Source organism: Dasypus novemcinctus, chromosome 26, assembly GCF_030445035.2.
Source record: "Dasypus novemcinctus isolate mDasNov1 chromosome 26, mDasNov1.1.hap2, whole genome shotgun sequence".
Classification (NCBI taxonomy): domain Eukaryota; kingdom Metazoa; phylum Chordata; class Mammalia; order Cingulata; family Dasypodidae; genus Dasypus; species Dasypus novemcinctus.
In genome coordinates, this window is record NC_080698.1 from 42,382,514 (window position 1) to 42,397,466 (window position 14,953).

General features: G+C 42.0%; 1 protein-coding gene and 2 long non-coding RNA genes across 3 annotated transcripts in view; 1 reads left to right on the forward strand and 2 right to left on the reverse strand.

The window, feature by feature from the left end:
- The window catches only part of ITPR1 (inositol 1,4,5-trisphosphate receptor type 1), a 347,955-nt gene that overhangs the window by 305,910 nt on the left and 27,092 nt on the right, over positions 1-14,953 (forward strand). The window contains exons 55-60 of the mRNA XM_058288936.2: positions 245-409; positions 5,284-5,479; positions 6,675-6,767; positions 8,376-8,515; positions 9,103-9,268; positions 11,964-12,124. Coding sequence (XP_058144919.1) covers positions 245-409; positions 5,284-5,479; positions 6,675-6,767; positions 8,376-8,515; positions 9,103-9,268; positions 11,964-12,124 — 921 coding nt within the window. The remainder of the gene's footprint in view (positions 1-244; positions 410-5,283; positions 5,480-6,674; positions 6,768-8,375; positions 8,516-9,102; positions 9,269-11,963; positions 12,125-14,953) is intronic.
- The window catches only part of LOC131276195 (uncharacterized), a 73,214-nt gene that overhangs the window by 6,845 nt on the left and 51,416 nt on the right, over positions 1-14,953 (reverse strand). The gene's annotated exons all lie outside the window — the stretch shown is intronic.
- On the reverse strand, positions 10,379-14,791 carry LOC131276197 (uncharacterized). Its single transcript, XR_009183712.2, has 2 exons — positions 14,694-14,791; positions 10,379-13,372 (listed from the first exon to the last, which is right to left on the reverse strand). It is a non-coding gene; the product is annotated as an uncharacterized lncRNA (long non-coding RNA).

Below are 14,953 nucleotides of genomic sequence, written 5' to 3' on the forward strand. Positions count from 1 at the left end.
TGAAAAGCAAAGTAATGAAATGACTTACATCAGCAAAACAGTTCTTGGAGGGTTGGATGGTATGTGGTACAAAAGCTGTTCCATATTCCAGCTTTTGTTTGCACCCCAAATTTATGACGCCTTGTGAGTTGCTGTCATGGTTACTGGAATATCAAGTTTGTATGAGAATTGCCCCTAGCTCTCAGGAAGAGCCTGAAGTTTGGCATCATCCTTGCTATCTGACTTTCCCTGTCATTATTTTCAGGTCTGCAATAAAATCATCTTTCTGATGAGCTTTGTGGGCAACTGTGGAACATTCACCAGAGGCTATCGAGCCATGGTGCTTGACGTTGAGTTCCTTTATCATTTGCTCTACCTGCTGATCTGTGCCATGGGGCTCTTTGTCCATGAATTCTTCTACAGTTTGCTGGTGAGTACCTGGTTCAAGATATTTCATCTCTTGAATACACTTGGCAGTGTCCCAGGTTCTCTCTCGTAACAGATCCTTTTTCCTTTAAGTGGTGATTGGTGTACCTTGTCTGATGGGGTTCTAGCCCTACTGTCCACTGCATTTGGGGATCTTGAGAAGGCTACCCAGGGAACAAGTAAGCTGCTAGGAGCCCAGGAGGAGCCCACTGCACACCATGCCCATCCAATCTCCTACCTTTCAGTAGTAGAAGATGCCTGCAAGCTGGTTCCAGAGATGCTTCTTCCACGTGCACTTTTGTGTTTGTTTATTTCTTGGGCTCAGCCAACATTTGCCAAGGAGAACATTTTTGTGACTTTCCTCAGTCAGTCCTTATGGAATTAGTTCCCTAGCGTTAGACCTTAAGAGTAGGAGGACCCATGATAAATGAGCTCCATAGATTTTTTTTTGGTCCACAGGACATTTTCAGTGGAAGCTATTTTGTTCAAATCTGAGCCAAAGTAGTTAATGCCTTGATGGTCTACAAAATGAGTGAGTTCTGTCACCTTCCTACTGAGCAGGTTTTTAACTTAGAAATAAAATACCTGCTTACTCTCCTGTTGTTAGAGGGAATACAGATCTGTAGAGTTGTAGATAAGAAACCATTTCCTTTCACCTACATAAAATGTCAGGAAGCATAAGGCTGACCAGTCTTTAACCAAAACCATCCATAGAGAAACCAGAAACTTAAAAATGTTTGGGAGGATAATAAATGATCAAGTCCAAAGTGATGACTTAAAAAGAGGAATTTACTTGCAGAAGGCGGAGCAAGGAAATTTTTTCTAGGAGGTTCTTCTCAGAGATCCATGGGGTCTCTGTCCTGGTTACTTAACTGCTTCTGTACCTCAAATTCCTCATCTACAAAATGAGGGGGACATTATTCCCCTCACAGGGTTGTTGTAGGGATTATACGCGATCATGCATGTAAAGGCCTTAGAGTAGCTCTGCCACACAGTAAGTGTTTAGTGAGTGCTAGCTATTATTATTGTCCTTTTCCTCCCATATTCCCTCTCCCATCAAAAACATCAAGAAGAATGCACCATTCTGATCATTGGTTTTAGCTCATTCCATTAGTGATGGATGTTGGCCAGCTAAGGGGAATGGATTATTCTCCCTCATTTTAAAATAAGTCTGGCTGTACCTTGAGGTTTTAGGATATACTTGTAGTGGTTATTATGAAGCCTATTTTGGTCCCTCTGTATTCTGATTTTTAGAGCCCTGTATTGTATTTTTGAGCTTCACTCACCCCCCCCCCCCCCCCCCCGCCCCTTAATAATAGCATTGGATGGGATTCCAGTTGTAAGTTGGAACACAGGGAGGGAAAGTCTGCCAATCTAACAAAGTCCTGTCCTCCCTCAGCAGGGAAGGGGAGTTCAGTTGGTGGTCTCTCTTTGTTCCTACTGAGAGGACTCTCCCAAGTGGCAAGAGAGTCCAGTCTGGATAGTGCCACCTCAGCCTGGTGTAGAGAGCTTGACTTTTCCTACAGTCTGCCTGAGTTCACTTTATTTTCTACTTGAGTCCTCTCCTTTTCATCACATTTAATACTAGCTGATGCCAGTGTTGGATGCAGAGTATGTGATGGGGAAATAAACAGATGTGTCCTCACAGACCTCACAGTCTAGACTCACCATTTACTGAGTGTTCACCATGTGTTCTTTCTATATACTTACTCACAACCAACTTTGAGGTACATGGTAGCTCCAGTTTACAGATGATGAGACTGAGGCCTGGTGAGGTTGAGTAACCTGTCCAAGGTCACAAGGTGAGTGAGTGAATGAATGAGTGAGTGGCAGAAACACGATAGTGACCTAACTCAATTCTGTTGATCCTCAGCCCAAGTACTTAAGCATGGCACCGTACAGCCTTTCATTTGAGCATGTGGGGAAAATACTTGCTTCTGTGAAATTGGCATTGCACATTGCAGTTTGCATTCATGTTTTCAAATCTGTAATTGATCATGGAAAGATCAAGTAACTCATAGCTTCTGATGCTCTTATCTGACCTCAGTTCACTCCTCTTAGAAACACTTAAAAGGATCAAACTAGATTGTGGCTAGACACCACTCATGCGTATTTGGAGTTTTCCTAAGTTGTCTGGACTTCGACATGTCTGTGACCTCAAGTGATGTGTTCTTTTTGGTCTAAAACCAGAAAGAACACATCTGTGGTTGAGAACTACAGACAAAATACCGAAACAGTCAAGTAATTCCACAAAAAAGGACATCCTGGGACCTGAAAGGAACTGGGCTTGCTGTGAAATGTGAGAATCCTCCAGCAGAGAAAACCCATGTCTCACTATGTTATAAAAGCTCCAGGCCAGACAGAGAAGGTGCAAATCGGGCAGCCTATGAAAAGTGCTGGCATCTGAAGACCTGCCGAGCCTAGTCTCAAGCCAACACCAAAGTGTGTCCATAGGAAAATGTTAACACCTCGCAATAAAAATGTGCAGAGTTCATAAGCAGTCCATTAACAAAAGTAGAAATCCAGAGGGTCTGTAAACATTCGGGAAAATGTTCATCTTTCCTGCTAAACAAAGACATGCTCATTAAAACAATAACATGAAACCATATTTTACCTGTGACATTAGCAAAACTTCAACATAATGATCATCCCAGTACTAGTGGGAGTGGGGTCAAATGGGTCCCATTCTCTACCACTGGTGTACATTGCTACCACTTTGCTGGAAGGCAGTTGGGTGATATGTTTCTATTCTAATATTTGACCCAACAATTCTATTTCTTAGAAATTCACCAAAAAGAAGTAACTACATGAGTTTTTATAGAGATATATGCAGAGGTTTTCATCACAACATTATTTATAATGACATATAATTGAAAACATCTTGACTAAAGAAAGAAAAGGTATTAGTTAAGTAAATTGTGGTCTTTCCATACAATAGAATATTAGGTGATCCTTTTTGACATATGAATGTACATGGCTGCTGGTTGAAAGAGGCTGGCTATAGGCTGGTACAATGGTATGATATTTCCATGTAAATAACTATATTGTATTTTTAAAAGGCTAGAAGGAAATCAAACCTGTTGAGTAAATGTCCATAAATAGTGAGGTAATTTTAATGATATTTGTTTTTTTGTGTCTCTTTTTCTGTGTTCTCAAACTTTTCTCCATTGAAGATGTATAATTTTCTAAGTGGTACATGTTTTGTTGTTTTAAAGTCAGGAAATATAGGTGAGTGAAAAGAAAAATCACTTGTCATTTCAGTGATTGAGGGGATTGTATAATCACTAAGGTTCTTAACCCTAGAAAACAGGTGTCATTTGTTTGTTGTCTGCAGTTGCTCTTACTCACTGCTGCATACTGAGCTGTTAGAAAATATTTTAACCAATATTAACAGCAACACCTAGCCTTTTGTACTCTTACATTGACTAAACGCCTCTTCCTTGCTTCCTTTTAAGACTACTGCTTTACCCAGTGCCCTTCACAGAACCAGTCTCAGGACACAGATGGTGTTAAGGAGGCAGAAAAGCTGACTGACCAGAAAATGAACTCAAATATAAATATAAATATAAATATAAATATAAATATAAATATAAATATAAAATGTAAAATTATAAATTGGAAGGGACTCAGAAATCAGCTAATTCAGTGTGGACTGATTATTATTTTACAGATGAGGAAACTGAAGTCCAGAGAGGTTACATGGCTTGATCAACATCTTGCAGCAAATTTACAAAGTCACAATTCAGACCCATGTTCCCTGACTCACTTCACCATCTCGGGCCTATATACCAAAGCAGTAATAAAGGTAGAACCTTCTGGAGAAGATTAGATGTCAGCTCAGGAGCCATATTTAAAACCAGCCTCCAAGTCCAAGCCCATTGAGCCCTTCTCCCATCATTCCCCATCATTCCCCCGGCCAGATATCTGAGATTGTAGTTTTTGGAAAACCAGCCATTAGTCTTCCCATATCTGTACTTACCTATAGGGATCTTCCATTTCCTGTGAAGCTAACTTGGCAGAGAGCAAGCTTAGGTTTAGACATGTTATGAACTGCAGGGTTTTTTCCTCCCACTAGGGGAAGAGAGTATGAGTTTGGATTTAATGATGTGTTACCACCACCAGTATCCTGACCACTTATGTCACCTGGGCCCAATCTCTTCTGGAAATTAATAATTACCTTTTATTATGCATTTACTCAGCACATAAGTATGACTATATATTAAATAGTGTACATACGTTTTCTATTTTTTCTTTACAATTACTCTATGTTCTCCAGTATACCAATGGGGAAACTGAGGCTCAGAGGAACAGGAGAAAGTACCTATCCCAAGATCATAGCTGCAGTGAGTAGTTGAGCCATGATTTGAATCCATACCTAACTCCAGTGTCCTTGCTTCTTGCAATGGCTTCTTGTATGTCTGCCTTCCCCACTAGACTGTGAGCTCCAGGAGGACATGGACAAGAGCCTTGTACATTGCTGTGTCCAGAGTGCCTGACCCTTTAATATCAAACCAGTAAACATTTCCTAAATGAATGTATGCCAGGACTCTCATCACTTTCCTTTCCCTTCCTCTCTGAAACTTATTGGAACAACCCTGTACTTCTGCATTTCCAAGACCTCTGAAGTGCTTTGCATTACTTAAGGTTGCTATGGTTTCCTGTCTTCCTCATCTATGTTTATTTTTCCTTATTTTACCATCTCTGTTTTCACTGTTAAGACAGGCAAAAGGTCAAGAGTTAAAGTAACAGAAAAATAATACTTTTGAGTACCCAAGTGGGTGAATGCTCTGTAAATCAAGTTTTCATTATATGATCTTGGTGTAAACCTAACATAAAAGCTTCTTAAAATTGTCCTCTCTTTTTTGTTTGCTTTTATAGCTTTTTGATTTAGTGTACAGAGAAGAGACTTTGCTTAATGTCATTAAAAGTGTTACCCGCAATGGACGGTCCATCATCTTGACAGCAGTTCTGGCTTTGATCCTGGTTTACCTGTTCTCCATAGTGGGCTACCTTTTCTTCAAAGATGATTTTATCTTGGAAGTAGATAAGTTGCCCAATGAAACAGCTGTCCCAGGTGGGTTTGCGATCTTCTGATCTTACTTAATGTTAAAATAGTATTTCCTGATTTCAACTGAACTAATGAAAATAGGGACTTCAACAGAGATATCTTCCTGTTGTATCTTTCTACCACCCAGAGAAGGAATTTTGAACACAGGGCTTAGTTTTCAAAAGGCAATGTGGTATAGTAAACACTAAGGTTGAGTGTTCAGATCTTACATCTAATTTATTCACTGAAGTCATGTTTTATAATAGTACCACTTTTTCACAAAGCAGTGTGACACACACACACACACACAGATATATACATATATAACACTTTTACTTAGTAAATCTATTTGTAGGAATTTATCCTTAGGAGGAAAACCTGCTGACCATGCATGTAAAAACAGATGTATATGGAAGAATGTTCACTGCAGTGTGTAATCAGAAGTAATCTAAATTTCTAGCAGTAAGGGGTTGTTTCACCAGATTATGGTATACCCATAGGGAGAAGTACTCTGCAGATATGGTATATCTTTTTTATTGTGTGCAAGTTTTACAGAGCTTGTATTATTTTTACATATAGCAAGAACAGAAGGAGTTTCCAATTTTGAGAATGACAAAAAATTGTCACATACTAGAGTGATACCCAAGTGCTCTTTTTCCTCAATTGAAATAGCTGGCACTACTTCATGAAATAGTCCTGGTTTTTCATTAGGTAGCCAGGCACTCCAGTCCAAGGCGTTGTGACTGAGCGAGGCAGCCTTTGTTTTCTGACTCCCAAATGCTATATTCTTGGCATGTAACTCAGTTAACACCAAATGGGATTTTCTGCCAACCATTTCAGAATTCTGAACTAAACTGGTCTATATCTTAGAATTCTATTAAAGCCCGCTGAGGATTCTCATGCAGACTTGGTATAAATCTTGCTGGAGTCTATATATTCAGTAGTATGTCTAAGAGTTTCAGTTGTTTGTCTTTGAAGTCGGAGAGGTGCTATTTAAGTGTGATATTTCTAGTAAGCCTACAGAAATGGACATTTTTGGCTTTTTTCCCATCCAGATCACCAAATGAAAGTGTAAATTGCATCTCTGCTTTGAGTTTATATGCAGGATTGTAGGGTGTTATTTATGTAAAGAATTGTTTAATCAGCCGTGAATTGGTGATTTCAAACATTTTAACCATATGCTGCCAGATTTTTCATCATAAACTTTCCTTCTGTCCCCCAGAAGCTGGTGAGAGTTTGGCAAGCGAGTTCTTCTACTCTGATGTGTGTAGGGTGGAGAGTGGGGAGAACTGTTCCTCTCCTGCACCTAAAGAAGGTAGGACCTTGTAACCATAAGCCCCACCTTCAAGTCAGAGTCCTCCAGAGGCTTAGATGATGGAGATGATGTTGGAAGCAGATTAAAGCAAATTCACTGCTCAGAAGTAAGGCCATAGCAAAGAGGAAAAGTCAGGAGAGAGGAGGAAGATGGATGGAAATCAAGTCTACCTGGGAAGAAACTATCTGCTTGATTGATTGAACCAGTATTTACTGAGTGCCAACTGGCTATTGGGCACCATGTTATACTCTAAGCTACGAAAATGTAATGGGGAAGATAGGCAGGTGAGCAGGAGATTAACAGAGAGAGTAAAGATGGAAGGCAGCAGATAGATACCCAGCCTAATACTGAGGGAAGGCATTCCAAGGAGGTGAGATATAAACTAAAACAAAAGGATCTTGGGAAATAGAGAGGTGGACATTCCAGGTCAAGGGAATTGCATGTGCAAAGTCTCAAAGATATATTGAATTTCGAGGGGAAACACAAGTGATTCAGTTGTGCTAGTGAAAGGAATATGGGGAGGAAATGTAGCAAGAAAAGAAGCCAGAGAAGTGAACAAAGGGCCAAATGATGCAGGGTCTTGTATGGCAGGCTAAGGAGGTTAAACTTCTTCCACAGGGTGACTGGGAATTGCTGAAAGGGGAGTGACACCTGTGTTTTAGGAAAATAATTCTCACCTGCAGCTGGAGAAAGGAACAGGGTAGGCAGCCAGACATGATTCTCCAGCCATTAAGCCAGTAAGAATGAACAACCTCCAGTATAAAGTGATTTATGCAGGGGCCCTCCTGGAAAACTGCTGGATTTAACCTTCATAACAACCTCATTGAGGAACTCGGGTCTGGTGGAGTACTCTCATTGGAGAGATGAGATGCCTGGAACTCGGAGTGGCTAGACAACTTGTCAGAGGTGAAACAGCTATTCAGAGCTGGGACTAGAGTGTAAAATCTGAAAAGGATAGGGACTAGTTTACATTTAGCAGTGGCAAGGACAATACTGAATGGCTCAGGAAATTAGCAGGGGTTATTGAATTGCCCCAGATGGCTGTAACTTTTTGAAAGAAAAGTAATTGACTTTTTTTTAAAAGATTTATTTTTATTTATTTCTCTCCCCTTCCCCCCGTTGTCTGCTCTCTGTGTCCTTCGCTGTGTGTTCTTCTGTGTCCACTTGTATTCTTGTCAGCGGCATGGGGAATCTGTGTGTCTTTTTGTTGTGTCATTTTGCTGTGTCAGCTCTCTGTGTGAGCCGTGCCACTCCCAGGCAGGCTGAACTTTCACGCTAGGCAGCTCTCCTTATGGGGCACGCTCCTTGTGCGTGGGGCACCCCTATGCAGGGGACACCCCTGCGTGGCACGGCACTCCTTGCATACATCAGCACTGCCTGTGGGCCAGCTCCACACGGGTCAAGGAGGCCCTGGGTTTGAACCGTGGAGCTCCCATGTGTAGGCAGATGCTCTATCCGTTGAGCTAAGTCTGCTTCCCAGTAATTGACTCTTAATTCCTTCATCTTATTTTTTGTTCCTGTCAGCCATGTGAGATGGCATTCAGAAAACGTAATATCAAAATCATGGCCCCTATTTTCCCTCACATTTCAAATCTGCTGTGTTAACAGAGCTGGTCCTGGCAGAAGAATTGGAACAAGATAAAGAGCACACATGTGAGACTCTGCTGATGTGCATTGTCACTGTACTGAGTCACGGGCTGAGAAGCGGGGGCGGAGTTGGGGATGTGCTCAGGAAGCCTTCCAAAGAGGTAAAGTAATCCTGAGGGGAAGGAAGAGTAGAGAGGGTGGGTGGGTGGTGGGTGGGTGAGAGCACAGAGCAGCGGGATTAAGTGTAAACTGAAGAAGCAGAGGAAGCGCGGGGAGTAGTAATGAGTAGATGTGCTGAACTCGGTATCTCAGGCTTCTTTCATCTCGGTGCATCATGTTCCAGCCGTGCAATGAGATCAGCTGTGTGCAGAGGGCAGGCTTTATTTTTCCATTCAGTAGAGTTCAATGGTGGTTTCCTTCAGGGTTGGATCTAGCCAACCCCAATACTTTTTCAAAACATCTTGGCTTCCAGGAAGCTCCTTCCCTGCAAGCATCACCCAACACTTGGAGAATTCACAATTTAGAAACAGGATAAGAAGAGAAACCATGGGGGGGGGGGTTGTTAAAGTTTTGCACCCAGTTTGACTGAAGTAGACTGATGGCCCAAGTAGAACGATGACCACTGGCGGGTCTGAGCATGCCTCGAGTGTTGAGTTGTCTTGACTGCAGCGCATGCTCACACCAGCAAGCTCCACACACCTTAGGCGAGTGAAATGACCTTGATGATCCCAACACCTCTCTTTTTCAGGAACCCCTCTTTGCTGCTAGAGTCATCTATGACCTCTTGTTCTTCTTCATGGTCATCATCATCGTTCTTAATCTGATTTTTGGGGTCATCATTGACACTTTTGCAGACCTGAGGAGTGAAAAGCAGAAGAAGGAAGAGATCTTGAAGACTACATGCTTTATCTGTGGTGAGTGTTGCTGCCCGGCTTCAGCAAGAAAGCAGGAGCCCAGTGGGCATGCAGAGGCTGAGGTATGGAGGGAGCGACGTGACGGGGAGTGTGCCTGGGTTTCAGTGGGAGGGGGGCACTGGCGGGGTTCTTGGGTATCTCTGTCCTTGGCATTGAGGAAGCCTCTCCTTTGTGCCTATTATGCTGGGAGTATCTGGAGTACTATTGGATTCTGAATGGAAGTTTCCAGTTTATGTTAAGGAATGAAGTTTCAGGATGCAGAAATGTGATTGCACATTATTTAAAATGAATGTATTTCAGGATCTTTTTTGTGTCAGGCTGCCTTGTATTCCTTCGGTTCCATTCTAAGTGAACTAGAATGGAGATCTTTCATTCAACTCCGGCCTTTGAGATGTCTTCACTGCAGATAGTATGAGGCTCTAAGTGAAAAAAAATATTCCTCTGAGAGTCTGTGGCAAAAGAGTTCTTAGCTGGGCTTGGGCGTCAGACCTGGGTTCTGATTAAGCTTTTGCCGCTTAGTAGTCACGTAAGCTTGGTTTGCCAATTCTCGGAACCTTCTTCCTCATCTGTCAAATGCGTATAAAAAGATGTACTTCTCCAAGTTATTGTGGGGATTAAGAAAGATAGTTTATGTGACATTTCTAGCATGTAGGCATTGATAAGTTGTAAACTGCTACATAAATGAGGTGCATAGGTTACCAAAGCATTGTTTTCAACGTAGGGGGGATTATAGGAAAATATACAGATAAATTAATCATGTAGGAATCCGGGACCTGAGTTAACATTTTGGGATTATTCATAGTCTAGTTACAAAATACATAAATTTCCTACTAGTATGTTTACTCAAAAAATAAGCATTTCCATTTAACAGCTTAAATTCTTTGCTTTTTCCCCATTAAAACTTTTTGTTTTAACATAATTTCAGTTATAAAAGTCTTAAGAATAGTACAAAGAATTGCTGTCTACCCTTCACTCAGATTCCCCAAATGGTAATACTTTACCACATTTCCTTTATCCTTTTATATACATATACATTCACTCACACATCCATTCATATTATTTTTCTGTGCAGTTTAAGAATAAGTAACTGGCATGATGCCTCTTGGCCCCTAACTGTTTCAGCATTTATTTCCTAAAAGCAAGAATATTCTCTTACATATCCACAGAACAGCTGTCAAAATTGAGAAATTACAATGATACAATACATTGTCCAATCTATAAATCTTATTCAAGTCTCACCCTTTAGTCTCCCCTTGACATTTTTGGAAGAATATAGGTCAGTTCACTGTCCCATGATTTGGGGTTGTCTGATGTATCTTCACGGTAGGATTGAGGCTATTCCTTTTCTATAGGAATATCAACAAAATGTTGTGTTCACCTCAGTGCATCCTATCAGGAGGCACCTATACCAGTTCATCTTATTTGTGATATTTACTTTGATCACTTGATTAGGTGGTAATTACCAGGTCTCTCTACTATAAAGTTACTGTTTTTCTCTTTGAAATTAATTACTATCTTATGGGGATATACCTTGAGACTATGTAAATATCCTGTTATTCCTCGATGATTCTTGCCTAATCTGTTATGTTGGTTGCCAAATGATAATTTTCTCATTTCATTTTTCTTCCCAATCTGTTAAAATTGGCTTTCTCAGTAGTGAAAAGAACTTTTTCTTCCTCATGGTGGGCACTCTCACCCACCCACCATTTTTTAAAAAAAGAACTTTTTTTTCTTCATGTATGTGTTTATGTTTGCATGTTACTTAACTTGTTTGGCATAACATAAGATGTTCCAGACTCATCTTGTACTTTCCCTGCCCAAACCCTGGAATCAGCTATTTCTCCAGTTGGTTCAGGTCAGTGGACAATGGTATTTAAATGCCAACCTCTGGGTTGTATTTTCATTCCTGTTGGTGTGCCACCACTCCCAGGGCTTATTAAGTGACAGTTCTAAGGGACATGTGTGTGTACATGTATCTATTTCCATATCTATCTCTTTTTATATACATGAAAAAAAACCCAAATACATGGGTTTATACCGATGCCCCAAATTCCAGTTGAACACCATAGGGTTTAATCAATTTTTCTCCCTTTCCGTATTTGAAAATCCCTTCTTTGACAGCAATGTGTCTCCCATTATCCACAATTTATTTGTTCAGTCCTAGAATACACAGAAACTCATTTCAGAATTGCTCATGCAGACGTCTGCAAGATATAAACCTAGCAACTTAGAGTTCAGTATTTGTCTAAAGTTCTTTTTGTCCTTATTCTGTCTCCTCAAAACCTTTTAAAATGTCTGCATCTTGGCACTTACACGGGGAAAGGGACCTCAGCTTCCCTGGATGCCTATTATGCATGAGCACCTCACACACATCCTCGTGTAACCCCTAACCACTCCCTAACTAGATGGTAGCCTTCCCATTCATCACTGACAAGGCCACCGAGGCTCATGGAGATTGAATAGCAACTGGTAAGTAAGTGGCAAAGGTGGGATTCAAACCCAAATTGGCCTGACTCCAAGCTTCTGTGTTCCTGCTATAGTATAATATAAAAGTGAATGAATGTATAAGGCCAAGAGAATCCAACTCTTTAGGCAGAACTGACGTAGCACCCGCCTCTGTGCTGACAATTCTGTTGTAGGTTTTTTTTTGCCAAGGCTACTTGGTTGGAACTGGGGGTTTCCTCTCTCTTTTTAGGCTTGGAAAGAGACAAGTTTGACAACAAGACTGTCACTTTTGAAGAGCACATCAAGGAAGAACACAATATGTGGCACTATCTGTGCTTCATTGTCCTGGTGAAAGTGAAGGACTCCACAGAATACACGGGGCCCGAGAGTTACGTGGCAGAAATGATCAAGGTGAGTGGGAAGGTCTCCTGGAGAGAGACTGAACTTGGGGCCTGCTTGGCCTGGCTCCTTAGCTCAGAACATGGTACTGGACACCAGTGGGGAAGTATACAGCATAAAACTAATACCTGGTGTTTACTGAGCCCCTACCATGGACAAGGCACTCTAAGAGTGGCGTCATGTACGTACATCATCCCGTTTTAAAAGTGGAGACTCTGAGGCTCACAGAGATTAGCACAAGGTCACCTAACTGGGACAAGGGTTTTAACTTAGATCCATCTCCACAGCCTGACTTCCATCTCTGCACTAATCTGCCCCTCTTCTGGATTGTGGATTTATTTAAAGAAGACTTGGTCTCTAGAGGCAACTTTTTAAAAAATCATTCATTATCGTTCATCGTGTTTGTTTTTGGCCTCAGCCTAGCCTTTCTGGAACACACTTTGCTAACCATCAGGAAGGTATCATATGAGAGTGGAATTTGAGTCCCAAATTAATCTTCTTGCTGATGGGAAGCATGGCCTGCCATGTGCCAGAAAGAGAGAAAGCTGCTGCAGGTTTTTAGATAGCTCTTCTCAGGCGGGACTGTTGGGAGCTCCAAACGTGTGCTATGAGAGCCCCACAGCCAGCTGGTCTCTCGTACCTGTGGTTGCCGAACTTCATTAAAACGTTCATGCGGTGTACGGTAAATGAGGAGGCATGAACTATGAAATCTAGAGAGTCTCTGTGATTTAACTAATTTACTCTGAGGAGAAGGAGGCCATTAGCTATGAGAAAGATTACCCAATTCACCAATTACCCTTTCCGTTACCAAGGACTTGAGCATTCTGCCCAATCATGAGTTATCCTAAGCCAGCTCTTCTGTGTTTATTTAGATGTAATTTTCAAGCTTTTCATGTAGAGAAACTCCAAGTCCAGTCCTCTCATATAAAACCAGAGCTTAGATGCAGAAAGGCTTCCAGTTTTATTGTTGGCAGGCCAGCAGTCACGTGGTAATATTTTGCACACACATCGCAAAGGTGTAGAGGCCTCTGCTAAGTTCTAGAGGGCTTTCTGCAGGTCCTGTGCCCTCTGTACCCTTGAGGTCCTTTAAGTCCACTTCCATGCTTCTCAAAATTAATGTTCACAGAAATCACTTGGAGATCTTGTTAAAATGCAGATCCTGATTCAGTAGTCAGGCAGGACTTGGGATTCTGCACTTGCAAAAGCTTCCAGGGGACGTCAGTGCTGCCGGCCATGAATCACGCTTCAAATAGTAAGAGCCTAACAGAGGAGACAACGCAGGGCCTGATTGGTGACACTGTCATACAAACTGCGTATATGAGTGCTGTGGAGAAATACTCCTAGTTCTTTATATGTATTTAGCCCTCCATGGTTTGTACAGTTAATTCACGTCTGTTAGTATATAGGACCATTAAATTTACTCTAAGAGGGGACCCATTAAGAGAACTTTGGGAGTGCAGAGAAATGGACAAGGCTTTAGAACAGAGATGACTTTTAATTAGCAGAGGGAAGGGGAAAAAATAACACAAAGGGTGGGGGGAAGGAGGTAGACACAAGTTCTAGAATGAGAACTATGGTGTGTCGCCTTTGCAGATGAAAGCCAGCCTTGGAGTTAAGTAACTCGCCTGATAGCGGCTCATTAGAGGCCGAGCCAGGTCAAATCCTGCACTCCACAATCACAGTGTTGGTTGAGAACTGGGAAGGTGCTGGCAGTACTGGGCAAGGTGGGAGCAGATGCCTGTTTTTAAAGGTATTAGGGACTCCAGTGTTTGCCAGTGCAGATTTTCATTAGGACACTAACTGAAATGTCAGAGATGCCCTAATGGTTCCTTAGAGGTCCCCAAACCCTGTCTTTTCCTCCAGTTATTGATAATACCAAATTAACCCATAGTTTATCAGCATTCCTGCCGAGATGAACCTGTCTGCATACACATATGATGAACTTCATCTAATTAAATGTTTTCGTGTATAAAAGAGATGACCCATGGTTTTCACCCTTGTCATAAATTCCTCTTCTCTCCTCACTTTTTTCTTTTCTGTAAGGGTGTTTGAATATGCCTGCCATGTCTTTAAATCTGCCAAAGACCAGTTTTCTGTTAATTGCCTTACTTTACAGTCATGGAAAGATCCGGCACACTTTGGGGCATCTGCCTTGATACTGAAGACTTGAAGAAGCCTTGTGAGCAGGCATATGATGAGGGCTGCCTGCCAACCAGCTTGATCAAAGCCCACTGCACTGGCACTGCTTTGAAAGCCTAGTGTTCCTTGTGCTTTCTCTCTAACCACACACTCTTTGATTGTATAAGACTTCATGTCAAAAAGCGTAAAACCTGTAGCGTTGATGAATTCTTAACTCTGAATGTCAGAGTTGCTAAGGAACCAGATGTTTGTGGACTAAGTGATGGTTCAGGAAAGTATTAGGTCCACCAGCTGAAAGGCAGTGCCTTCCTGCCCATGCTGCTTTCCCTGGTGTCTTTCTCGTAGGTGGTGGCCTTCAAGCCACACGAATCCCTGCTGGGGACTCCCGGGAGAGTGCATCAGCCATAGCTAGTTAAGAGCTGTAGGGGCTTGGCTGACTTACCTGGTAGGGGGCTGGAACTCTGTGCCAACCCATCCTGTGTGGAGTCAGCTACATGCTCACCTTGTGGACTTAGCCACAGCCTGTGGAGGCTGCCACCACTGCTGAAAGGAAAATTCAGGTGATCTCTTTGATAAACTGATCCCAGGAGCCTGCACTTACCCCAGCACTGAGGAGCAAGGGGACAGCTAATGAGCAGTGTCAAGGATGGAGTGAAAAGTAGGCAGATGGGCTTACCTGCTCTTCTGCGTACCTCATTTTCC